The sequence below is a fragment of the Drosophila serrata genome, unplaced genomic scaffold (genome assembly GCF_035046125.1).
Source record: "Drosophila serrata isolate PLE 108 unplaced genomic scaffold, ASM3504612v1 contig_272, whole genome shotgun sequence".
Taxonomy (NCBI): Eukaryota; Metazoa; Arthropoda; class Insecta; order Diptera; family Drosophilidae; genus Drosophila; species Drosophila serrata.
Window position 1 is genome coordinate 7,677,207 of NW_028257170.1, and position 27,213 is coordinate 7,704,419.

The 27,213-nt window shown below is 39.8% G+C and overlaps 3 protein-coding genes across 17 annotated transcripts in view; 2 read left to right on the top strand and 1 right to left on the bottom strand.

The window, feature by feature from the left end:
- The first annotated feature begins 1,135 nt into the window (after positions 1–1,135).
- Positions 1,136–2,992, top strand: Use1 (Vesicle transport protein Use1). Its single transcript, XM_020961330.2, has 3 exons — positions 1,136–1,625; positions 2,029–2,385; positions 2,807–2,992. The coding sequence occupies exons 1-3, from the start codon at positions 1,268–1,270 to the stop codon at positions 2,848–2,850; spliced, it is 759 nt and encodes a 252-aa protein (XP_020816989.1). The 5' UTR covers positions 1,136–1,267; the 3' UTR covers positions 2,851–2,992.
- Positions 2,963–4,301, bottom strand: Dhpr (dihydropteridine reductase). The gene is made up of 2 exons (XM_020961331.2): positions 3,798–4,301; positions 2,963–3,717 (listed from the first exon to the last, which is right to left on the bottom strand). The coding sequence occupies exons 1-2, from the start codon at positions 3,879–3,881 to the stop codon at positions 3,094–3,096; spliced, it is 708 nt and encodes a 235-aa protein (XP_020816990.1). The 5' UTR covers positions 3,882–4,301; the 3' UTR covers positions 2,963–3,093.
- A 310-nt stretch (positions 4,302–4,611) lies between these two features.
- The window catches only part of bol (boule homolog, RNA binding protein), a 32,977-nt gene continuing 10,375 nt past the window's right edge, over positions 4,612–27,213 (top strand). For 4 of the 15 annotated variants that reach the window (XM_086833376.1, XM_086833379.1, XM_086833382.1 and 1 more), the window contains exons 1-4: positions 11,084–11,364; positions 12,698–12,871; positions 24,308–24,756; positions 25,441–25,594. In XM_086833376.1, coding sequence (XP_086689502.1) covers positions 24,635–24,756; positions 25,441–25,594 — 276 coding nt within the window. In that variant the 5' untranslated portion in view covers positions 11,084–11,364; positions 12,698–12,871; positions 24,308–24,634. Of the gene's footprint in view, positions 5,128–11,083; positions 11,387–12,697; positions 12,872–24,307; positions 24,757–25,440; positions 25,595–27,213 lie in introns of those variants that run through there. The other 11 variants (XM_020961332.2, XM_020961334.2, XM_020961335.2 and 8 more) reach the window with 4 other exon arrangements.

A 27,213-nucleotide genomic window follows, 5' to 3' on the forward strand; every position in this document is an offset into this window, starting at 1 on the left:
TTTTATTTTTTGTTTTTGCCGCGTCAGCTGCTGCTTGATAACACCTCGTCAAGTGTAACGGCACTTCACAATGATTATGAAACTTACGCATATTACCTCAGCAGCAACCGTGAGATGTTGACACCTGGCGTGCGGCAACTGTTTCCAAAAATACGCGGTTTCATGATAATACACCTATGCTGGCCAGCAGCTATCTCAGTTTAATTGATAACTTCAGATATCGGCGACGTTTGATAAGATTTTTGGACTCGCGCCCAGAAGTATGCGTCAAAAAAAATACTATCTGTGGGGACTGGGGTATTTTTTAGGATTTGTTGGTTTGCTGTTTTGTAGCCCAGTTGGCTATTTCCAAGCCAAAATTTTAATTTTTTTAATAAATATTAAATTAGAAATAAATTCTTAGTTTATATTTCAATGTTAAAACATTTTAAATAACTTTTTAATCTATAAATACATGTTATTATTTTTATGTATTTTTAAACCTAATTTCCCAACATTTTTCAATCCCAATCACAACTCACACCGGCTGATCTAAGATCTTGTTGATAACGGTCAAATGGAAGTTGCCATTTGATTACATGAATTACTTTATTGTTTGCTTTGGCTTGCATTGAAATCCGTTAAGCAGCAATATACCAACATACTAAACGGCGAGGACAAGAACCAGAACCTATACAGGCCTTGTAACTCTTAATATTTCCATATTGATATAAAGATTTAGTGCGAAGTCCACCCCACGATTACATAAATGAATTGTTTTATTATATGTCTAATTCTTTACAATTTTAAGCTGTCTTTATTTGATGACAATTCGGTATGGCTTGCCGCGCTAATATAGCAAGGTTGCCACACTGCCAGATTTTATAAACGTGTAAAATTCGTATATACACGTGTAAGATGTAAAACAACAAAATAATGTCAAAACATTGATAGTATAAGAATACTTAACTTTTTTATTTAAAATGTTTTTGAGATTTATTTACAATATTATGGCCATTTTCATTACTTTATTTATTAATTCCAACCTTTTCTTTCCGCCTAGAAACCGCTACGTGAGAGCAATGTTTCTATTTTTTAAATTTCCCTCCTCCATGGCTTGAAAATTATATACATTCATTGTTTTTTAGCTATTATCGAAATTTTCTGGCTGTTTTTAGCTTTTCTCAAAACGTTGATTTAGCTTATTTTGGCTTTTTTCTGTTGGTGGCAACACTTTGCCAAGCTCTGTACTTTGTTGTTTTCGTGTTTTGATGTTTGCCCCTCCGAAATGGCCACGAAGCTAAATGTAAATATCCGGACGCTGCTGTCCAACTGCGAGGATTTGGCCAAGAGCGAGCAGAACTTCTGGCGGCTGCAGAAGTTCATCAAGTCGCTGGACACCATGCTTGCCGAGCTGGAGGCGATGGACGACCCTCAGAGTGCCACCCGCATCCCGGGCTACACGGAACGCCTGAAGGCGTTGAAGATCGCCACGGGATTCATCGAAGTGGCCGCCAGTTCCACGACAAATGCATCACTGCAATCCTCCTCATCAACCAGCGAAGCCGGGGAAAATGCACTGAAGGAAATGCGGCAGCTACAGAACACGAAGCATCACAACGCACTGCGAAAGGAGCTCCTGGAGGGTGAATTTGTGGTTTTTAGATAAAGGGGGAAGGCCCTTTGTATATTGTTTCCTTTTTTAAAAATGTTCTTAAAGAGTTTTTAAAAACCCTCCCCATAACATCAATGTATAGAAAACCTTATTTTTATACGACTTATAGTCAAATTTGTATTGTTTCACTAAGATATTTCGTCTTTTGATAAAGTTTTACATTTTAGAGCCAGTTTAAAGATCTTAAGGTGTATTAATAAGACATAGAATCACAGTGAAGCGACTATATATGCCAGGAAACTCGTATTACTCGCTTTAATTCGAATTTACATACTAGAAGTTTGACTTAAATAGGGGCCCAAACCTGAAATATATCTTACAATCTTACAAATTATACTTTCCCAAACTAAAATTAATATATAAACCCTTTTCAGATGGCGATGCCGCCCTGCGACGACGTCGAGGAGGTGCTGAGGAGTCAAGTCCCAGTAGCGGAAGCATCCAAACAACTTCTGCCGACAATATGAACGAGGCTGCCAAGTATTATACGAACGCCCAGGAGAAAATCACAGATCATATGCTCTCACTGACGCGAAATCTAAAGGAACAGACAGAGACTGCCAACAGGATCATTCGCAGGGACACCGAGGTTGTGTCACGGTCCGCTGGAATGGCGGATCGCAATATAAATTCCTTGGGAAAAGAGGCTGAGAAACTAGAGCAGCATTCAAAAAATGCCTACAAGTGCTGGCTCTGGTTAATGATTGTCTTTGTAATTGTTACTTTTATAGGTGGGTCATTATGAAATCGAATGTTGTAAAAAGTCTGTAAATCGTTCCAAATGCGTGTCTAGGTTGCACTGAAGGTTAGGTTTCTCTTGTTTTAATATTAGTTTATTTTGATTGAAAAGCTTAAGAACTTTTGTAGAACTCACAATGAACTTACAATAGCAATTATTAATATTTAAGCTTCATAATTTAATGGTTAATGTTCATATTTTCACATGAAAGGCTTTGAACTTATCATTGCAACTCAGTAATCCAGTTAAAATATTTGTTTACTGTAATGAAAAACTCGCATATCAGGTAATTTCAACACGAACAAGTTTTCTGTGACTCAACCTGAGACTTAATTGCTTAAATTGGATCGATTTATTGAAGTTCGCCTGTACCTTAATCGCTCTAATGAGTTTATTCCCCTTTCCATTTTCAGGTATGGTGCTGTTCATGAAGATCATGAAGAAGAAGAAGGCGTAGGAACTGACTCCGAACGAATCAAACTAAAGATTATACATTAAATACGCTCTTTCCGATGCCGAGGTTAATAGGTTATCCACAGAGCACCCAAAATCGTGTAAACAGACCCACATTAAACGATCGAAAGCCGCCCAGCGATTTATTTATTAATAGTTTATGTACAAGCGCCAAGCATTTGGTAGATTATTATGTTTTTGAGCATTATTGTTCTGTGTTATGGGTCCTGCGTTCGATATTCTAGTCCTACTCAGCTGCAATGAGCTCTGTGACTCCGTTTTTGGTGATCAGCTGCAAAAGGGATCCGGTTTTGGGACGGTCCTGTCCCTGGGTCCACTTTTGGAAGAGTCCAGCCACCTCGGTGAGTGGCGTCCAGGTGCCAAAGTCCGCATCCGGCATCCATTTGCGATTCATGGGAGTATCCAGGGTCACGGGAAGAATAGATACTGCCAAAGAACCAGCTGGCAGGCCAGATTTCTCGGCGCCCAGCGACTGGGTAAGCTGGTGAACGGCAGCCTTGGCCATGCCGTAGCCAATCATGCCGGGAGTACCCTCCAAAGCGGGCTTAGCACCAGTCAATGCGAGTAATCCGCCCTCCTTGAGGTACTGTGCCGCCACAGCAGCGGAGATGGACGAGGTCCAGACGCTCTGCTTCCACATGAGATCTGCGTTCTTGGCCAGGTCCTTCTTGGCATTCCCACCGGCCCAGCCGCCAGCCACGCAGATGACGGCATCCAGTTTCTGGCCCGCCAGGGATTCCCCCACCTTGCAGACCACCGCATCCTCCTGCTCCGACCACGAAGCATCGCGTGGCACCACAATGCTGACATCGGCCTTCTCGTTCTCCGACAAGTCAATGCTGCCGACCCACTGAAAGGTGGAAAACAATGGTTAATTTTGAGGGACTTACTCATTAAGCATTTATTCTGCGAAAGTGAAAGGTTACTCACATAATTGTTGGCTTTGAAGTGATCGACGCAGGCAGAGCCCAAGGCTCCCTTACCGCCATAGATTACTACTCGACCTGCGGACATTATGCGTGCTGCCAGTTTTGCGGTTCAAATACAACTGAGATTTGGAATAAAAAAACACGAGAAATTTCAATTCCTCGCTGCTTGGTGAGTCAAAAGCGGGAGCTTTGAACGCAGCTGGGGGGTTTTTAACCGCGGCGAGGAGACCAGTTCTACCGGTAATACTCGGGAGAATTAATTTGTAAGTCTGGTTTTGAGCTTAAGCTTCTCAAAATAGCTTTTTCAGCGCTCCGAGAGTGACAGGCGGCAGCAACAAGTGGAAAATCGATAAAATGCAAAAAATCCGCAAGCCTGGTCCCACTTATCAGTCTGAACGCGTTATTTCGGTATTTTTCTGGTATATACCAGGAAAAGTAACAGCTGATTGGGGCTCTCACCGTCTCGCTCTCGCTGCTCTTTTTTTGAAAAGGGAAATGCGTGAAATACGTTGGCAGTGCGCCGCATTTCCACGAGACGAGAAGAGTTGTACCGAGGTTACGCGTTTTCCACACTCAGTCCCACCAGCCGCTGTCGCGTTACGTCACGAAGCTTGAACACGGTGTATATTGGCAGGGATTTAGAGAGAGATTGCGCTTTTCGGCAGGAGTTTTCCCGCTTGGCTTTTCCTTGGCAAACAAACCACAAGACAACTCGCAGGCCGGAGCAGTGTTATTTTTGTGTTATTCGGTGTATTTTTCGGGGCCCCCAGTAGACGGCGCGTAGTTTTTCACTTTAAAAGTGAACTTTCCCAACGGTCACCGCCTCACACACTCATTTCTAATTGTGATTCGTAGGAAGTAAGTTCTCTAGTGTAAAATAAGTCAAATTCTCATAAAAAATAAATCGGAACACAACAATTAAACCAACAAGGAAAAACACCACCAAATATCGAGGAGCATCCAAAAATCGTTCAAATAGAAGCATTAAAAGCTAGCAAAAACAACTAAAGATATAGTATCTCTATCGTGTTTCAACCAAAATCCAACCGCAGTCGTAGTCTCATTCGTCTTTGGTCATCTAGTTCTTGTTCTTGTTCAGCATTGAGTAAATATATAGCGTTGTGTACGTATTATATGCTTGCGCCTAATCACGTAATCGGTAAATTCGGCATTGCAATTCCAACAACAATAATTGTGTAAACGGTATCTAAACGTAAGCGGCAACGTAACGCATCCAGCAACGTAAGCGTCCAAAGGAGCAGCAGCAGCAACTGTAACAAGAACAACAACAGCGGCCAATCGGAAGCCTCTGAAGAGGACGTCAGCTAACGGTGAGTTTATCAAGACAAGAGCAAGCGAGCTAGAGAGAGAGAGAGACTTGGAGCGGAGGGGGAAATGTCACTCGCAGGGAAATTGAAAAATGCCAGGCGAAAATTCTTGGCCGTTGCAACTCGTTTCGAACACGTGTGTGTGTCTGTGCTCCTCTCTCTCTCTCTCTCTTGCTCGCTCTCTCTCTCCCTTCCTCTTTCGTTCAGCGGAAAACGTGTATTCTTAAGAAAAACCAGAAAATCGAAACACGGAATTGGGTCAGTGTGTCATTCGCCATCCCGCTCTTGCCAACACCAACTCCCCTATTCCGATTACGATTCCAATTCCGATCCGAGCTGCTAGTCTGGCTAAAACCTCTGTCTAAAACGTGTTTCATGCTTAGTCAATTTGTTCTTTTTAACTAGTCGCCGCAGCTAGTCTAGTCTCTGCCTCGATCTCTGCCGCTGCCTCAGTCGCAGTCGCTGTTGCCGCTGGCGTTGCTGTTCGCTGCCGTCGCTGTCACCACTTGACTAAAGCGGCCTAAACAGCATCGCCTCCAGAAATGCCTAAAAAAAATTAGCCGCAACTGCATGCGAGGGAGCGAGAGGGAGGAAGGTGTTGTGCTGCACTGCGTGTTAGAAGGAGAGGTGTAGTGTTTGTCTGATTGTCACCCGCGCGGCCACCTTAAATACCCTTTAATAGATGGGATATGATAAAATAAGCGTAGATAGGGGAATCCATAATGAGAACTGAACTGAAATACAATGAGATATGTTTAGAAGTCTTTCCATATCAAATGAAATGATCGTAGAGGAAGAATTTAAATGAAATTAACTTAAATTCAAAGGTTCTGCTCGCTTAAGGATACTTTTTTTACGAACTTGTTTGTATTTATAGATCGAATCTATTCCTTTGAATTTTGTACTCAACATTTTTATTTACATTTTCAATATTTAAAATACCTATATAAATACATATGTCAAAAAAGAACTCGTTGCTTAGCTGTATCTTTCACTTTTTTAATTATTATTAAGCATCCAATACTAAGTATCTGCAAGTCGATCAAGGCTACCCTTACAAATCTAACTCTCTCTCGCGCTCTCTTGATTTCTAGAGCCCGCTGTCTTTTTTTTTCGGCCACTCACTTCACTTGATCTTGCACTCGGAAAACGTAAGCGTTGCAGCGACGCTGACTGCGACGCCGACAGCAGCTGCGGTGCTTTTACCTTGAGCCCGCCTGCACTTGACGCAACCCCCCGTCCGCCCCTTTCCCAGCTCAGTCCACAGCAAACGCTCATACATACATACATATGTACATATGTATATGTATCTGAACTTCTGAAAAAGCCAACACCTTTCGAAATCGTAGTCGCTTTTATTTCAGTTTCTTGCCTCTTTTAGCTCGGCTTTTGCCTCTGCTAAGCGGCGTTTTTTTATGCCCATGTATTTCTGATGTTTGCTAATAAAATTATTACGACTTGGCCGACAGCGGCTGCTAATGCGTTTTAAGGTCGCCGCTTCTCTTGTTGATTTTGACCCAATAAAATCAGAAATGACGACGATTCCAATGCTCCCGCTTACATTTCCCGGTCCATTTAACATGTGTCCATTGCGCCAGGATCCGATTTGATTTATTTCAAAGTTATTTATTATACAACCCAGCCACGGCACGAGGCACACACAGAAATAAACAACAAAGCAAAGGGTGGACAGGAGGAAGGACGAAGAGTGTCAGCCGCCAGCTGGTGCTCATTTTCCAGGATGCGAAAAAGGGGCAAATAGGACAAATGGGGGGGGGGAACTAGGCATACAGAGAAAATAAAGGCCTACTACGGGTTTATTATTGTCTTCTTAACTTGAATGTTAAACAGGAAAGGATTCCCAAAGTTTATATGTATGTATATCCTTCCAGTTAGGGACTGATTTATAGGATTAAATCGGGAATCGATCATAGATGCGCTTAAAATATTTGCATTAATAATTATCAATATTTTTATATACCATGTTGTTTGATAACAAGACATAAGTTTAATTTGGAAAGCTTTCCTATGATAATTTTAAACGATTAACTTTAGTACCATTTTTCTAAGATCCCGTAATAAAAAGGATATGGATTAAATATAATTTATATAAAGAACTAATTCTAAACAATACCCAAATATTTACATGTGAATTATAAGCATTCCCACCTTCGCTCAAAACTAAAAACAACAACTTTTTGCAATTTCATTTTCATTTCCCTTTTTCTCTGCGTGTTTTTTGGGGGAAATTGGGAATAGGGATAACAACGCGGAAGAGGCTCCATTATAGGTTGCTGGTTTACTAGTTAACTGGGCCCGAAACGGGTCAATGTGCGAGCGGGAGAGGTAGAGCAGCAGCACCCCACACAGCGAGGGCGAGAGCGAGAGAACCGAGAGGAAACGGTGGGTGGTGGGCGGTGGACCGGTGACACTGACAGTGGAGCAGCCAGCACCTTCGTCATCGTCAGCATTCGGCAGGCCTGTATAAGAGCAATAAATAATGCACACGAAGAGCGGCGATGAGAGACGTGATTGGGGAAGAGATTTCTGAGAGATTTCAGAGTGATTTCAAATGCTATTCTCGCGAGAGAGAGTCAGAGGTAAAGTCAAGAGAGCACAACGCTTTGGGGTTGTTTGATTTTTGCACTTAAGAGCGAAAAAAGTGGCTTTGATTTTTTGGCCTTCCCTCTCTTCTTCGCTTTCTTTGGGGAGGGGGGGCTTGGGGCATGCCAACTTTGTCGGCCGATTTGACCAACCCCCAAGAGGGAATTCCCGAAAACTTGGCCCATTAAATTGATAACGTTAAGTATAGGTAATTTAATTTGATTTTCTTCGGACACAAAAGCCAAAGAAAAGGCAAATTTCAGTTGAAGTTCCCTATCATCATTTTTTATGATTAGATATTACTTTTATGAATAGTTATTTTTTTTACATGGAATTTAATTTAATTATATCTCCTTTGTGGTTTGTTATCTTTCATGAAAATGGAGGAGAATGTTGCTTCAATAAGTTAATTAATTAGGGTTAAAAAACCTTTTAATAATGGTTAACACCACAAGTTATTGATATCAATAATTATGATTAATTTTATAAGTTACTTAAATATTCAATTATAGAAATTATAATTCATTACTTTAAATGTATTCTAAAATGATATATATTTTCATATCGTTCTGAGTGTATTATTTTTCCTAGAGTATTCCACTCAAAAATATTTAATTTTCTTAACTGACATTGTTGTTGGTTGAAAAGTGGGTGGGAAAAAGCGTGCGGAAATGTGGGTGGTCTCAGTGGGCGGCCGCCGTCGTCTCACGTATTTGCATGCCTCAGACCCAAAGTTGTGGCTCTCTCTCTCTTCCCCAGTCTCTCTCTTTCGACTCTCTGGAAGCCGTGTATGTAGCCCGAGTTCCAATTGGGATAGGGATGCGAAGGCTAGCGCGCGCTAACCTATATAATTTTTTTGTTCCGCTTCTAACAACAAGCACATCTCGAATAAAAAAAAAATATATACATATACATATATACAATATATATTTGTATATATATAGAGAAACCCCTGGCAGTTGAAGGTTCTTGCTTTTTCGTACATTTTAAAGCAGTTTTTGTTGCTGATTTCCTTTCTGTATTTTTATACCCTTATACTCTCGTAGAGTATTATAATTTTAGTTAGAAGCTGGTAACAGCCTTAATGCTGTTTTGGCTAAGTTATGAATTTGATCAATAAAATATTTGTATAAAAATATATATCTTTAAATACATATCGATTTCCGGTATGATTTTATAATAAAATAATTAACTTCAAGGGTATTTAATCTTCGGCATCCCCAAGCTAGCTTCCTTTCTTGTTTTGATGTTGTCGTTGTTGCTGCTTTGAGATGAGTTTGCGTTTGGTTTTGACTGCTTTTGAATTTGGCTTTGCATTTAAAATGTTAAGTATACGCATCAGTGAACTCAATTTAATTATCGTGATTGTTTTGCCCGCTGTCTTTGCTGATGAAATTCAAATTTTCCAACTTCACAAACAGAAGCAAAAGGGGGGTTTGTGCTGCTCCCAGGCTAATTTTCCAACAACGTGTATTTCCCGCTTTTTGTCTTTTCCTTTTGATTTTTCTTATGTAAGTGAGAGCTGATAAAAAAAATATAGAAAATCTAGCTAGCTAGCTGGCTGACTGGCCATAATTACGAGCTTTAGATTCGCCCTTCGCCCATTTTTTATCAGCGGCGTTATTTATGCGTCCTCCCACAATGACAAAGTGGGCTGAGTACTTAGGTAGAGAGGGGGAGGGGGAAGGTTCTCTACTGCTTTTGATAGACAACAATCGAGCATTTGAAGTGCAGCGTAGCGCAAAGAGAACTGAAAACTGAAAACTGAAAAGCAGAAAAGTTGGAAGCTCAAAAAGTACAACACACAGCAACAAAAATACAGAGCAGAACGCACGTTTTGCTGTAGCCAAAAACCCAAACGAAAAGCAATTAAGTTGCCACGGATCATTGCACAATAAGTAAAGAATCAGTATAAAAAAAAAAACAACAAAAACTAAAAAAAAACGCAGGCCCGAATACGAAACGTAACGAAACATAACTGTGTTTGCTTGCCCAGCCAAAACGCCGGCGTCGCTGTTCGCTGTCCGCCAGCGCTGCCTCTGCTGGCAGCGCGCTCTGCACACTGCCTTTAACTCATATGAATGACAATGGGGTTAGTTTCGGCAGTTCAGAACGCACGGAATATGGTTAATTAGTCCCAAAGAACGAACTAGGTGTCGCCGACCACGCCTCACTGGTCCCGGAATTCCAATAAGCGCGGTATTAACCTCAATGGTAGTTTTTAAATTGCTTCCAAATCGGAGTCAATGGATTTATTATCACTCTGTGGGGATTGTCTATAAAGATTTAGGGAAATTATAATCTACTAATTAAAGTTTTTGTTTGAGGGCTTTACATTTTTTTCTTTAAAATGTACAATTTTAATTTAAACCTCATACGCGACTCGGATATTATAGATCTTCAAGTATTTAAACTATTTAAGTTTGGGAAACTGTAGTTTTTAGGGTATTTTAAATACCTTTTGATTAATATGATTTATATTAAATTGTTTTAAAAAGCACAACAAAAAGTTTCAATTTGTAGTATATTTTAAAAACAATTTTATTTGATATCGTATTTTAAGTATACTTCTGAATAATATAAAGAAATGTTCATATTAGGTAAAATTAAATTAAATTTTTTTTAATACATTCTTTAATAATATCTTATAAATTATAGATTGTTAAAGCAAAAGTTTATACATGCATGTTGTTCTTGTTTATTGTATCCTTCAGATGCCAAGATAAATCTAAATATATAAATCTAAAGAAAATCATCTGTAGATTAAGGAACTGAAATCAATAAAAGAGAACTTTGTTATGGTGACATATGTATTATGTACGTACATATGCACAAATGTTAAATACATACACACATTATGCTGCTGCCTCGTCGCTTCCCACATAGTTTTTTCCATTCTCTTCGCATATTGAATTGGCATTTGCCGATGCAAACTTAGCGATGGAATCCAATCAGATAATCGCAACCTTAACCGTTATTAGATCACTGTACAGCTGCGTCGCAGTCGCTGTCGCTGTCTCTGTTGCCGTCAACAACTCTAATCTCGGAAGAGTAGAAGAGTGGCGGGTAAGGTGAGGGGAAACCGCTTCCAAGTGTGTGTGAGCGGGCGGTGGGGTTTAATAAATAGGCCAAATATGTAATATTGCTAAAATGTGTTTATTGTAATCTTTTTCCAAACACACACATACACCCACGTAACACAACACGCACACATAACACAACGCACGTGCATCATTATTGCATCCCTCGAATCGGGTCCCCAAAGAGAGAGAGCTCCACCGCTCGAAGAGAACGCGACTCTCTTTGTTATTCTCCCTCTCTGTCTCTCGCGCTGCCTCAGTTGCTGCTCTGCCGGCGCTGACTGCGCAGTTGGGGGCCCCCAAATGGGGAAACGTTCGTCGATTGGCGCTGTCGTTGTTCTACCGTCGCTAAGATAACACTTCTCGAATTCGATTTCAAATTCGGGTTTCCACAAAAGTCAGAAAACCGCTCTCAACGCTTTTCGGCCAAAATACACAATCCCTCGGGTTCGTCGCGTTAACTAAAAGAAAAATAAATAAATAAAAATAAAGAAAAAAAAAAAGCGGAAAAAAAGTTCTACATTTTATAACGCGTCGCAGTCAGCGAGCTGTGTTTGTATGTGTCTCTTTCTGTGTGTGTGTGTGCCAGTTTTTCATGCGTTCTACTGCAACAACAATTAACAGTTACCACATCGTCTGCTCTCCCTCTCTCTCTCTCTCTCTATCCCCCTGTCTCTCTTTCTCTGTTCCTCTTAGGCTATATTTTTAAACTGCGTTTTTTTCGCCAAAAAAGCCATAAAAACACACAAAAATAAAGTAAAAACAAAACAAGAAACAATTTTTAAGTGCCGTCCGCGGACAAAAGTCAACGAACAAACTAGTATTTGGAGCCAAAAGCAAGGCATAAGTGGAGTCACAATAAAAGTTATAATACTCCACACATGTACACTATATATATACTATATATATATAAACCTGTGCAGGAAAAATCGTGTGTGAGAACGTACTTGATTTTGGGCTCACACACAGGCCCCCGGGCCTCCCCCCTTGTTGTCGTTTGGATTTTTCGCCAGAAAAACAAATTATTATTATGGCCAAAAGAAAAAAAGGAGGCCGAGAAGAATGTGTTTTTTTTATGCGTGACATACAAGAGTTGTTGTGTTGTTGTTGTTGTTTTTATTACGTAGGGGGGGTCGGAGGGTTGCGTTGGAATTTTGGACGTATTTTTTTGTGTATATACCAAAGCAAAAACCGCCCACAGCGATCCCTTTCCTTTCCTTTCCATTTTTTTTTTATTTTTTTAGGGGCCCCCCTTTTAACTGTATTTTTCTGGTTTTCTACGCCCCTGTTTTCTTTCCTTTAATGCCTTCCTCTTGGCTCCTCTCTCCCTTTCCACCTTCACCAAATAGTCACAACGGTATCACCGAATCTCTCTCTCGCTCTTATTTACACCCCCACCTCGCTTCCGTTCGTTTTTTCTACCCCCACCAGACCTCGTGTAGCCTTTTTCGCACACGTTGCGTATACGTAATGGCCATAAACAACAACAAAAACAGGAGCCAGGCAGGCAGCAGCCGCACACTAGCATAGTTCCAACCCTTCGTCCATTACCAACCCCCCTTCCCCTTCTCCTTCGTAGATAACCAACATGCACACACACATGTGGGTTAGTGGAAAAGCTAGGAAAATTTGTTTATTCAAATTTTTCCTGGTTTTTGCCATTTGATGAGTGAATAAACGGTGGACCAAACAAACAACAACAACCTAGAAAACCTAGTTGCAAAAATCCAAACTCTGAAAATAAAAGACCTTGCACTCGGGTAGCTCTAATTGAAAACTTTTAACCGAGATTTGAGAGAGATATATAGTGATAGAAAGAGAGATCAAAAATGTGCCACAAATATTAAGTTATGCTAAATAAAACCAAATAATGTTGAAATATTTTATAGAGCGCAGGTGCTAATATATCTTTAAACGCGGCTAATCGTTTAGCCAATTGTTAAGTTTGAACAAAAAAAATATAAAATAAATACAAAGTGAATCCAAAAAACCACAACGAACGGAAAGTTTTAAACTTGTTTTTTTTTCGGGCTGCCAAGACACAGGGAAAATACAAAGAAAAGGTAACAATTCAGTTGGATTTTTCTATATACTTAATGTATTTTTAGTTGCATTCAGCTTGATGAAATGTTCGGGAATCAAAAAGTCGCATAAAGAACTGTGAAAAATGCCAGACATCGGTTTCGAAATAACCCACGCGACGGCGACTAGTATCTCTTTAGACAAAATCTAATAAGTTGCTGAGAACAGCACAAAAAAAGAAAAAAAAACAGGAAAAAATAAAACCAAAATAAAATAAAACAGGCGACAAAGAAAAACACCGAACCAATGGGAAGTGTCGCCTGGGGATAGAGACTTTTCCTCACACATTTAGCTTAGAGGGTGTCCCAATCATAGTCTTAATAGGGAAATATAGTAATATTTCTGTAGTTCTTTAGCTTTTTTTTGTGTATGTAACAATCTCTTAAATCATTATAAAAATTTAAAAACCCATAAAAACTCAAATATGTGTCTGTTAACAACGATTACGACATGTTTTTCTAGGAAATATGAATTTTTATGGCACTTTGACAGTTCAACTTTTATTAACCAGAAGTTTGCTTAATTATTTATAATTTAGAAACTCACTAAAATTGCAACAATTGCAAACCTTTGCTGATATGCAAAATCATTTTCACTTATAAATTCCGCTGTGTGTAGATTTTTCAAATAAGTTATTCCGCTCGAAGACATTTTTCGAATAGCTGCGACCCATCAAAGGTCGCGGGGGAGTCGAATGTCCTACTCCTTGATCCAGCTTCCTGCCCTCGAGCACTGCTTTAAGCTTTCAATGCCGTAATTCTTATTTTGGCAGCTCCCGCTGCCTTTTTGGCTTACATAAATATAAATAAGTATAAGTATTCCCTCCAGCGGGGCCACTCTGACTTTCATATTCGTCCAGCATGTGCCTGTGAACTGCTCCACAGTCACATAGTCACAGAGTCACAGTCACAGTCACAGAGTTGAGAGTCACAGGGACTGGGACAGAGGGACACCCTGTACATAAATCTAAAATTATAATGCGCCCCGCTCTTCAATATTCATTTCCCGTGCCTTTTTTGCTCTCGTTTCTGTACTTTTTTCTTCTTTTTTTGTGTCGCCTAGGCTACAACAAGTGAATCCTCTGCTCGGTTCTCGTTTCTCGAGAGATTTTTCTTTATAAGCGACAACGCACGCATGCCAAAAGAGCTAAAGTACTTTTGCTTATATAGTATGTTTTCATTTAATTTTCTCGCTAAAGATACAAAAATGGCGAAACGAAACGAAAATTTGCCGCCGTCGTTGGCGACAGCAGCTGTTCGGGGCGTGGAGGGGGGCTGGGTGGGTGGTTGTTGAATTTTCCATAGGGGCGGGAACACGCCTCCATATGACAGCGGCTGCTGCCGTTGGCAATAAAAAGATATAATGCCCGCCAGGCTTTGCTCTCTCTCTCTCTGTTATCGAAACGATTTGGTGGCTATATAGCCACAGCAGCAGCAGCAGCTAAAGCTATGACTGACTGTGTCTGGCTGCCAAGAAACTCGTAAACCCAGTCAAAGTTCAAGTCTAAATCGGAAGAGAGAAAATATAGGGGGTGGGAGGAGTGTGTGTTTTTGGGGGGAGGCTAGGAGGCTATGGGGGTGGGTTAAGGCCATAAAGAAAATCTGTGTCAAAAGGAAACAAGGCGAGGAAATGCCTTTAAGCTTTGACTTTTCACGAATCAAACTAAATCCCAGCAATGCGTGAAACCAAACCTAGATTACACATAAAACAAAGATATAAATCCTTATTCAGCATAAAAACTGATAGTTCTACAGGACATACTTTATTTTCTTTAGTTTCCTCAAAGAAATTCATTAGTAACCATTTAACTTAACTATAATAACCTTAAAATGTTATAAATTGTCTATAAATTAAATCTATTTAATAGATTCGGAACAGATACGTACAATAAATTATGTTAAATGATATATTAACAGATACTATTTACAATCTACGATCTAAATGACATTTAAACATGACATTGTAACACTTTAATGTTATACTACCTATAAATTCTCTCTGTGTAAAAGAAAAGCCTTTCCAAGGGGGGTTTTTTTAGGCTTGGGGGATTTTTTAGGGTTCAAGCTTAGGTCTGGGTTCGATGCGTTGCTTTGCCCACATGCAAAATGGTCACCAAACGGTAACCGAACTTGCACTCTACCGTGGCGCTGGCCATTTGGACCGCAACAAAACCCCAGAACAGAGTACAGCTACGACTAGATAGATACATCCATACGTTAGATACATAGATACATGGATACATGGATACATGGATACAGATGCGAGAGAGGGGAAACAGACGGACGACGACACACCCACCTGAATAATCCATATGCTAAGAGGGCCGAGGCCCCGTCGCCGCCGTGTGGGTCAACTGCGTGCGGCTTTTATGGCCGCCATTCGTTTTGGGATTTTTGAAAAGTGTGGCCATAAATAGAACCGGACTGCTGCACGCACTGCTCCCAATTTTCCACAGATTTCCCTCCTCCTCCGCCCCTCCCCCCCATCTCTCTGTGTAAATGCGGGTCTCTTTTGGGGCAATTATTTTAGCTTTTTGCATATGGCTTGGAGTCGAAACTCGAAGCTAGCTGCATTCAAGCGAGTCGAGTCGAGTCGAGTTGAGTTTAGTTTTGTTCTCTCCCCATTCATTTCATTCATTCATTCATTCACTCATCTAACGAGCTTCGTTCGTTTTCCCCCCATTTTCTCAGTTTCTTTCCACGTTTCCACGCTTCATTCATGATGCATTCGAACAAAAAGTTAATATTAGTTATCTGCATATTTTCACGGTTCTCAAATCGTTTGTAGCTGCCCACTGCCAGCGGATATGCACACAGATATGGAGATAGCCAGATACAGATACCGAGATACAGATACAGATGCATAGTGTGCATATGGGAATTGAGTTTGCGCCACCTGACAAAAGTTTCCACTTGGCTAATGTGAGAACTTGGCCAAAAAGTCCATGGGCAATGCCAAACTTTACACTTTTAAATGGCAATTCAAAACCAAGTTTTCGCCACTGCGCTTATTTATCGATTATAGTATCCAATCAAATAGTAATAAGATTTAAATTAGGAGGAAAAGTGATTAAAAGATATTATTTGTTTACACAACTCTTCATTTGAATGGATTTCCTGCACTCAAATGGCTAATTGGGTGCCGCCTCGTCTCGTTTTGTTTACAACTTGATGATCTTAGGCAGCTGCTAATTGAGTTCATTTCACGCTGTTCAAAATTTTGATTGTTAATTCCCCTTTGGGGGGAAAATCTCATTGCTTGTCGTTGCCTCTTGGTTAAACCAAAAATATCTTGGTAATAGCAATAATAATAAGTACACATAAACAAAACAGCTACAAAGATACACATCATCATCAGTATTATATGCGAGTTGGCAACTTGAAATATTTCATTAACTTGAGAGGAAATGCACATTTTGTGTGTGTGTGTGTGTGTGTGGGTGGAAATGCCAATGGTTGTGCGTGCATCGCATCCCTAAGATATTTTAGGTATTCTCTCATAACTCATTTGCATAACTCTAGACAAATTAGCTTAAATCGCCCAACGCCAACTGTCTTTTGTTGCTTTTCCCTTAACTGGGTCGACACCGAAAGAGAGACGAAAAACGAATTTAAGACGCAATTTGGGCCAAAAACGTTGCCAAAATTTAAAGACAAAAGCAAAAATGTTGGTCGCGCATTTTTTTTTTCTGTTCGAGCAGCGACAGCTGCACATGCAGATACAGATACAGTGACAGATACAGCTACGAGATACAGATACAGCTACAGATACAGGTACGAGTATGCAGATGCAGATGCACATATGCATATGGATGGATGTTCTCAAACGGAATGATTGAAGTGAAGGCAAGAGACCAACAAAAAGCAGAAGCCTGCAGCCTCCAGAAGGAGGAGGAGCAGGTGGAGGAGCAGGAGCCATGTACCTTTGACGTGAGCTCAGCTGCGCTTTTTTCACGCGCGAGTATTTCATAGATACGGGTACACATTTAGTGAAGATGCAGATAGAGAAATTAAGAAATATTTTGGATTATAATTAAGATTCTTAATTCTATTCTTATAATTAGGATTCTTTAAGATTCTTTAATCTAAAATCTTTGCCTTTGAGCCACAATCATTTCTCATAAAGTTACTTTTCAATGATTTTAATCAAGGATACCTTATTTTTATACCCTTGCTTATGTTTTTATAATAATTTTTATATAGTTTTCAGTGTGTTTTGTGCTATACCCTATTGCCATCTCTCTCGGTCGACCCATTGTCTGCATTTTCGCATTTTAATTTTATGCTTTTGGCCTAGGCAAAAGATGGCAACAAAGGCAGGCAGCACCAGTAGCACCCGGCAGCTGCTTCTACAGAAATAGTTGGCAGCCTCTTTCACGCCCCCAACTATATACACACACAAAGTCAGAGAACACCCACCAAACACCCACCAAACCCCCTCGAAAATCCACTCCGCCCCTCCCCCTTCTTTTGAGTCACACTTTTACGTCATTTCTTTTCACTTTTTTATTTTTGTTTTATTTGTTGGCCAAAGGCGGCTTTTACGTTTCCTTGAGCTTTTCTTTCATTTCTTTTTTTTTTTTTTTGCTTTTTGTGTGATTGCATTTTTATGGCCGTCTCCAGTGAAAAGCGTTGAATTTGCATATTTATTTTTTTGGCAATTCCACCTGCTTCTCGTCTTTGGGAGATTGCGTATACGCCCCGTGTGACTGGTTCAAAAATTGTTTTTTAATGACTTAATTTGCCATAGCATTTAATGGATGGCTTCGGTTCGTTCTGGCTGTATCAAATTCCGCTTAAATCCTTTGTCAGCATAGACAATAATCCGCAATGTGTGGGAGGGAGGGAGGTAGGGAGTGAGTTTGGGTTGAAAAAGGATCAGTCATCGCTCATACGCAGCGTTGTCCCCCTTGCTGAAGTGGCAATAAATCATCCAACCGACCGAAATGCTTCAAACGGAAACTTTTTCCACATATGTATATATGAACAGGGGAGGTGTAGATGGAACACGATGAGTTAGATGGATTTTATGTATATATTTGCTTGAAATTAATTCCAAGCGACTTAAAGTTACTGCTACTCATGGCCAAATATTGGACAGGGGCCAGAAAATAAAACCAACACAAATACAAGAAGTTGCAGAAAAGTTTCATTGTTTCTCATACAAGTTTTTGGCTTTGCAAATATATATATTATTTTGGGGGGTGGCAAATATACATATCATATGTGTGTGTGTGTGTGGATTTTACTGACACAGTGGCAATTTGTGCTCGCGCTTTTGTAGTTTGGCTTTGGCGTTTCCCTTTTGCTCCTTCAGCTTCTGGCGGAGGATTATGGATTTTTGTGTGCCACATATACACATACATATATATTACATGCACAAGGAGCAGGAGCAGGAGCAGGAGATAAGGGATGTGGAATGTATAGGATGGATACCCTGATAGCGGGCCATCAATTTAGCTGCTGAGGCCGCCTATGTCCTGATGATGATGATGATGATGTTTGTCTGTTGGTTTGTCTGGCCCATCCTCGACGAGTCCTGCCTTCTGCTCATTCCGTATTCCTCTCGCCCTGATGTGCTACAATTTCCTTTCACTTGACTGACACCCAAAAGCTTCGTCCTCGCCTCACTCAAGGATTGTATAACATGTAGGCGAAAGGCAGCCAGCACAGTTTTCTTTTTTCCTTCTCAGTTTTCAGGTGAGGGGCGGGGGGTGTGCACTTCCACTTCCGGCGCACTGTCAGTCAGTCAGTGCATCCACGGTTTATGTGTGTGTGTGTGTGTGTGTGTGTTTGGTTGTGCCATTTTTGCGCTTTCTCGCTTTACACTTGACTTGGCCCCGGCCCCTGACTCTTGCTCTTTCGTTGCCATCGCTGCCACCTTCTCCACGAAAGTTTTCGAGCACCGCAACTCCAATTGACCTTTGCTTTTGCACCACCCACAGGAGCTCCCATCTCCTCCTCTCTCCCTCTCTCTCTGTCAGTTCATCTTTACCCCACTGACTTTCTTTCGTTTTAAGTTATTCACCAACACGTACGCTTTAACGTCATCGTCATGCCTCAGCCATCAACATGATTTCCTCGGGTTCCTCTCTGTCCTTTCTATTTTTTTTTTTCTTGCTTTTTGCCTTTTAGCAACGACCTCCCCTCCTAAAACCCCGCCCCCGGGCGGAATCCCCCTCGTGGCTGGCAGTTATGCCCTCTTAAACTCTTTGAGCCTGCGCTGGCTAATTGTCCTTATGTGACTTGGATACGCTTATCTTGGCCAACTGAGGATACGGGAGCTCGTCCGCACCTGGTGAGCCAACGGATTTGTCCTGCATTCTCGTCTGTCATTTCTCATTGGCTGCACAGGAAGAAATGTCTGAGGGCTTTTATTAATTTAGTATTTCCTTAATTAGTTTGAAAACTGATTCTGCGAAAATAAATGGTTTGTTTTAAGAGAATGCTCTTCAACCTTTTTCATCAGCATTTGTATTCTTTTTTAAATAATGAAATTTACCCTACATATTTTGGTATACATTTTGTGTAACCATTTCTGTTTTCTTATTGCACAAGAAGATATAGGTTATTTTTTAAGTTTCTTAAACTATTTTTGTAACTGATACAATTAAAAACCAGTGAAAATATCCCAAAGAAGCTGCTTTAAAATGCTTTATTTTTAAGTTTTCTTAGATTACACACCTTCTTTACCAGCATCCTTTGATGTATTTTTTCAATTTACTTAAATACATATACGAGTATATATGTTTATATTATCAATGTTAAAATCCTTTTCAATCGTCTTTTTCCCTTGTGTATGCTCTATATTTTGTGTAGCATACTGCCAGGCGCATATCGTCCTGTTTCCTTGTGGCTTCTCTTCGCCTTCTGTGTGTCAGCATTTATCGGCTCGCCTTGGGTGTGCTCTTTATTGTTTTTGGCAAGGACACACAAGGATGCAGGTGTATGCATGCCAGAATAAAAATAGATACAGTGAATTCCCGGTAGAAGAATCCAGCTACCTTCCATCCTCGGAGTTTTGTGGGGGTTGTTCCGTAGTCTCCGGTTTCTTGACTGTGTCTCGTGTGGGCAGTTTAGTGTTAAAATAGTGTGCTCACGCCTTTGGTGAGTCCTTTAGCCCACTCGCTCCTTCCTGCCTTCCTTCCTTCCGGTTTGGGGTTCCTGTTTCGGGTTTTCCTCGCCTTTCCCTTGCCTGTTTTCAGCACTTTCCTTGGCCACAGCTGTGCGTTGGTTTCATTTCCATTTTTTTTGTATTTTATATTTTTTTTCTGCCACTGGTTTTTCGTATCTGTGCCAAGTGAAGCGCGCCCACGTTGCCATTTTATAGGTCAAACTTGCACTCTCTTCAGTAACTACAGCACGCCCACTCTTCTTCTGCCTGCTTTTCAACCTTTTTCCCTTTTCATGCTACCTCTACTCTCTACTCACTCTCCTCTTGCTAGTTTTCTACAGACTTTTCCGAGCTTGAAGCGTCTGGTTATTCAATAGTTTGGCGCTCACTAATTGCATTTGCCCTAATTGCCCAAGTTACGCTCGAAATGTGCCAAAAATGGACATGAAAGTGAAAAAATCCTGAATGTTTTTTTAATGCTCCCAACCGATATCGGGATATGTATAGAACTGGAAATTGTAAACGAATTGGGGGATTATTTGTCAATTAAGCTCGTGAAACAATGAATCACTCGCAATATGGTTGTGGGAACTTTTACTGGGTTATTCCAATGCCGATGGGCATTAAATATATAATTGAGTACTTATTTTTGTATTGATAAATATTCCTAATGTTTATTTGGATCAAAAAATTGCAGTAAACTACTGCTAATAAGATACTTTTAACTTACAAATTAAATTACATTTAAAATGCTAGCTCTATAATTTCTCTCTAATTTATTCTATTTCATTAAATCCCAATGTTATCCTTTTACTGGACTATTTACTATCATATTCATGGTTTTATTTGCCACCATCACTGGCTAAAATATTTTGCAATTATACCTGGTGGAATATGAAATTCTTTGGATAGTTTGTTTGCCGTTTCCCCTAGAAACAGATATAGATACAGACTATAGTTATCCAGGATATATACCATATTTCGGTTGATATCAGTGAGAAATTGCATAGTCGTATGAACTCTTTACCTTACTTTACCCACTTTTAGCGAATATAAAATTCCCTGGCAATTCTCTCGTTTCCATTGGCATTACTCGCGCAATTTTCGCACGTGGAATTTTGCAATATTGTTGGAGTACGAGAACGAACACCTCAAAATGACGGAATGACTGACTGACTGACTGACTGACTGACAGTTTCCACTGTGGGTGGTGGTGTAAAGGTGGTTATATTGTGTGTGTGGGAGTTTTTGAGCTGACTGCTGCTGCTGCTGCTGCTGCTGCTGCTGCTGCTGTTGATTAAATTCCATTGATATCGCCCCGGAATACTAGCTTAACTCTGCCGCTGACTCTGTGATTTTCCGGCTGACCTCTGTTGTTGCTGCTGTTGTGCTGCTTGATGCTGTGTTGCCGTGGCTTTTCCGCATTTCCCTTAGTTCTCTGTCCAAGTTGCCCGGGGCCGAGTAATGAACATTTTAATAATTCATCACGACCTGCTCGGTATTCTCTTTTTGTCGCCATTTTACTACGAGCCGTGCTGCTGCTCTGTGTGGCATCATCAATTTTGCTAATGCCCGGGAATAAAGTTCTCAAAAATAATTTCATAATATTGTAAATAATTAAGAGGCGAACATAAATCATGAGCACTCATTTCCACTATATAGCCCTGCCCTCTCTGCCCGTCTCCATCTTGGCTTTTCATGAATCATGTCAGGGGCACTTAGCCCATCGGCAAATCAGCTTTGGACTCACCCACTTTATGCTGCTGGCCACATCCGCTCGAGAGCCTAGAAAATCTATGATGGCAAAGCTTTTAGTTTTTCACAATTTTCTATTAAGCAAAAAGAAAAACATGAATGTATATACATATACAGAGCAGATATAGAAAATTCTGCCGGCATTTATATGCGAACGTCATTCGAGTAAATGAAGAAAACGAATTTGTTTTTCTCGCAACTAAAAATATTTCAATTTTGTGTGATTTTTATTTTGGAAAATGGTGACGCGTTTTAATGAGCGGAAGATATATCTTATATTTTTTGGTTATTTATAATTTTTGAGTGAATTTATTGCCTTGATTTATACCCAAGCACTTATATTCGGTTAATTTATTTGTTCGAGATAGCGGAAAATGGGTCGAAATGGAGCCATAATCACGTGTTGGCAACAACTTTCCCACACCGTCCATTAAATAGATATCTCATACATGCATCCGCCATACCCACGTATATATACATATATATCTTTAAATCGATCAGGTCGCTCGTTTGGTACAATTGAAATGCTTCGCATAGCACAACTTCATTGGAGGAACGCAAACAATTTTGACATTTTCATTGTTAATGAAAATTTAATTATGTTTCCATTGCTATGTGAGCCAATCGAACACGTACACGTCCATGTCCATGTCCATGTCCATTGCCATTGCCGGATAGTTGTCGTCTTTTCAAAAGGCTGGCTGAAAGAGGCGGGAACGAGGAGGGAGGTAAAGGCAGGCCCAGATAAATGTTAAATGATAAGCAACCAGCAGCGGGCAATGGAGCGCGTCGCCCCATCATCAATGATACGGATTCAGATACGGATTCTCGGATAGGGATTGGATGTACAAATACAAACACCTACATGCCATCGGCATACCAATATCTACATATATATATTGTATGTGGGATCGTTAAGTGCCTGCGGTGCCTAGCAGCAGCAGCAAACATGCGACGCCCAGAACATGCAAACATCATCTAACACAACACACACATCACATCTCCCTCCATATCGCATCAAAATGTTTGACGAAGGCTGCGAATGTATTCCAACTCGAACTCAAATTAGTGCATGTTAAAGTTTCCTTGATCGGCAAAATAATGGGCATAATAAAAGCAGGCCTTAGAAACACGTTTATATTTGGGAAGTACAGGGAAAGAAATTTGGGGGAGATTCTTACAAGAGAACTTATAAAATTAAAAGTTCCCTTGGACAAGTTAGACGAAATACCTTCTAGACCCTTAAATTAAATAAATCAACTCCAAAAAAAACCATAAAACCTATTTAACTAAAAAAACAATAGGATATATTAAAAGATATGTTAAAATACTCTAAAAGCTCATGAGAATGTTCTAGTTCAGAACTCATTGAAAATTGATTAAATGGATCCTTGTTTTGACTAGAGATTTTAATACAAGCTAACCCTTGTCTAGTATAATATTCAAATAGATTATTAAGGATAAGGTATTCTGCTAGTTTATAACAAATAGTTTTCACTATAATATATGAATTTAGAATTCCTTTTAAATTTCAGTAGACACAGAAGCGTTAATTATACCGATTCTTAGGCAATCTTAGTGCTGGTCGAGATATCTAGTTCTTGCTCTCAGAAACTATAGAATTAAAATAAAATTACTATAAAATGAATATATAATAAAATATATAATAAAATATTATTAATTTATTATTAATTTGATCTCATTATCCCGCCTTTAAATTCCTTTTACTAGCAGTTAGTTTCACTTATCCTAGATAGTATTTCATATTGTTTATTTAAAAAAAAAAGCATAGTTTTAAAATTATTTAAAATATGCCTAAGGGAATAGCAAAACCTTTGAATGCTAAATTCCTAAAACAAATCTGTTTCGACAAAGGAATTTTATTTATTCAATATATTAAATTTTCACAAAAAAAGTGGGCCACCAACAGCAGTTTCTAAAAACTTGGTTTTAATTAATTTAAAATTGAGGCATGCAATTCCTATATTAAATGGTATATAAATAAATTCAAAAACCCTATAATTATTCATTTTTTTTCCTGTGCTTGTGCATCTTGCAGCTAGTGTGTCCCAAAAAATAAAACTTTTTTAAACCGCCTTGTTGACAAGGCAAGTTTATTGTTGCTGCTGCTGCTGCTGTTGCTGCTGTTGCTGCTGTTGCTGTTGCTGCTGTTGCTGTTGCTTCTACTGCTGCTGCTATGTGCTGCTACTTTTAAAATTAAACTCTGTGCTATTTAGTTGTCTCGCCGCCGCTTCTGAAGGTGAATTTATGGTGCACACATGGTGCCGGACTACCTCTGCTAGTTTTCTGTGTGTATGCGTCGAGTTTTCCTCGTGTGACATATGTCGGCTGTGCCAGAAATAGATTCGTTTCGAAATGTAGGGGGCATTTCTTTGCTTTTTTCCTCTTTTTTTTCCTTCTCCGAGATTCAAACGTTCGTCTTCGTCGTTGTCGTGGTCTTTTGTTTTGCTGGCCATGTGGCTGATTATTTTAATGACTTATTAATGAGCGCAACTAATTTCCAATTTCAAATAAATCTAATCTTTCAGATCTCGAGCCAGGAGCGCAGACATTCAACTGTATAAATGCGTGCCACAACTAAAGCAGTGGAAACCAATTCTATAACCTCAGCCGCCTAATAGCCAGCCAGCCAACCGATCCGTTCCGATCCAGAACCGATAAGCCGCAGTAACCGATCCCGCTAAAAGAATATATAATACTCGGCCAAGTGAGCAACGAGTAGCGAGTAGCGAGTGGCTATCAGCGAGAAGCGAACATCAGTTTTTTGGCCAGCGCGCACCCCCGTTTCCGGTAACAGCCTCAAGATTCTTCCCTTCGGAGCCGCCAACTTTCGTCTGGAGACGACACCCGCTGAGATGCACAAGATCGCGGCAGCGCCACCTCCAGCGGCACAGCCCGCTGGAGCGCTGGAAGCGCCACTGGCGGCGCCCAAATACGGCACACTTATCCCCAACCGTATCTTTGTGGGCGGCATCAGGTGAGTGGGTTGAACTAAGCTCCTTCTTTGCGAGGGTTTTTATAATCCAGGATAAATTAATTAATTAAAGGAGTAATTTATTAACTACGAAAATGGAAGGGTAAATTTTTTAAATGCAGGTCAAACAGAAGCTTCTTTTTGTGGGATTTTAATTTAGATAATTTAAACTTAGTTCATAGGAAAGGTACAATATCTACATAAATGCAGGTAAATTTCCCAGAAAATCAGAGTAGGATTAATAGTAATAGTCCTTCTTAATCAGTGTATTAAAGTAGATGCAGGTGGATTTTCAATTCAGAAAATTTTTCTGTATCGTAAGGCTTTAAAAACATTAAGATTCATAGAAATAGTCCGGCAATGGAATTGGTTGTATATTTCCAAAGGTTTCAGGCATCGTTTAAACAGAAGCAAGTTATTTGCATTTACAAACAGAATTCTTCGAATTAATATTTTGTTTTAACATAATTTGTATACTCTGCAGGAGTTTGCATCTAAAAAGCCTAGAATTCATAGAATTACTACTTCGTAGAGTGTTGATTTGCCAATACAGGTCAAGGTATAATAGATCCAAGGCAATTTAAGGGTTTTGGAATATAAAAGAGGTCCTTAATGACATACACTCCTTGTAATATTTCTTATAGTTTATATAATATTACTTATACCTTATTTCCTTCCCCATTTTAGTGGCGATACCACCGAGGCAGATCTAACCCGCGTCTTCAGCGCTTATGGGACTGTTAAGAGCACCAAGATCATTGTGGATCGTGCCGGCGTTAGCAAGGGCTATGGGTTCGTCACATTCGAGACGGAGCAGGAGGCGCAAAGACTGCAAGCAGATGTAAGTACCAGTCCTTTGACCTGTTGCTAATGTCGCCTGTTGAACGTTAAAACAAACAAACAACAAAAAATTAAGAAATCTCGAGTCAGTATTATGATTTTGTAAACAAAGGAAGCCAGCAAACAACGAACAAACTTTAAATTAAAAAAATATGTATAACTCTCTCGATAAGAGTACACTGCAGCAACACACAACTTTAAATTGTGCTCCGATCTTTTAGGGCATTACCTGACCCATCACACACAAAGTACTACCTACTATGAGATGTCGGTTCCTCCTACTACTACTGATACTACTACTAAGTACTACTACTACTACTACTACTACCAACAACAACAACACTCCCCGCGGGGGGAATATACCTCATACGATTTATGGTCGCCTTTTTAGAGCGCTATAATATATGAAATATATGATATATGATATATGATATATGATATGATATATAAGATGATGATCAGATGTACCGCCTTAGGTACGGACGGCACTTTGTTCTTTTATAAATTTCTTCTTATTGCGTTTTTGTTGAGTTTACGTTTCCGAGTTACGTTACATTTCCGTTGCGTTGCCATTACGTTACGTTACATTCGATTCCGTTGCGTTCCTTATATCGTTTCATTGCCACAACAAACACACACACTACATTCATTTAAAACACACACTCACCCAGTTATATAAATCACATTTCAAATACAATCAATATATATCCCCAGCGTGTGTAGGCAGCATTACTTTCCATATATTTCTTTGATCCCACACACACACAACACACTATACACACCATACACAACACACAACCTATTGATATATCGAAGTATGCCCGTTAAGCGTTAAGAAAAAAAATTATAAATAAAAAACCAAAATCAAATGCAAATGCAAAACAATGTTGAGTTCGTTGCACCGTTTTTTTAATGCTCATTTTATGCAATCAATTAAACAATTAGCGTCTTTGCTCTTTTGGCTCCGTTTTTGGAGCGCAGTCTCCATAGACTTTATATAGACTAGACTATATACATATATATATAGACAATACCTTAGTGCGTTGCCTTGTTGCCTTAATTCGTTTGATCCAGTCTTGAGTTTCATTTTGATTTCTATTTTCGTGTAAGAGTTGCATTGTTGGCACATCTTTTCCGTTTCGCCTAATTTGCTGATTTTTCGATCGAATCGATTGTGTATTGCACATTTTTTCCCGATTGCGGAATAATAATAATTGACGGAGCAGCGCAGCAGCAGAAGCGGCAGTAATAAATAATAATCCAATTCAAATTGCAATAATTCATAAAAAGAAAAAAACCCCGGCAAGTAAAGTAAGTGCGGCGTGTAAAAGTTCCTGGGGAATATGTCTTCTCTTTCTAAAAATCCAAAGTTGGCAGTCCAATCACCTGCTCCCCAGAGCAACCCACGCTCTCTCACCTCGTGGAAAAAGGGTACACAGAGAGAAACTTAAGTAATTACTTTCAGAAAAGTAATCTTAATAAAGTGCCTTACTCTTTCATACTTTCCTCAATTGGTTAAGGCACTCAAAAAAGTGTCTTGCTCTTAAATACTTTCCCCAATTGAGTTAAAGGTACTCTTTCCTAAAGAATAACTAGAAACATTTAAGGATTATATCGTTT

Bases quoted from the DNA above. Each gene is read 5' to 3' on its own strand.
- Dhpr (XM_020961331.2), bottom strand. From the start codon at position 3,881: ATGTCCGCAGGTCGAGTAGTAATCTATGGCGGTAAGGGAGCCTTGGGC. The intron at 3,718-3,797 runs GTGAGTAACCTT...TCCACCTTTCAG, and splicing joins ACTTCAAAGCCAACAATTAT to TGGGTCGGCAGCATTGACTT.
- Use1 (XM_020961330.2), top strand. From the start codon at position 1,268: ATGGCCACGAAGCTAAATGTAAATATCCGGACGCTGCTGTCCAACTGC. The intron at 1,626-2,028 runs GTGAATTTGTGG...AACCCTTTTCAG, and splicing joins GCGAAAGGAGCTCCTGGAGG to ATGGCGATGCCGCCCTGCGA. The intron at 2,386-2,806 runs GTGGGTCATTAT...TTCCATTTTCAG, and splicing joins TGTAATTGTTACTTTTATAG to GTATGGTGCTGTTCATGAAG.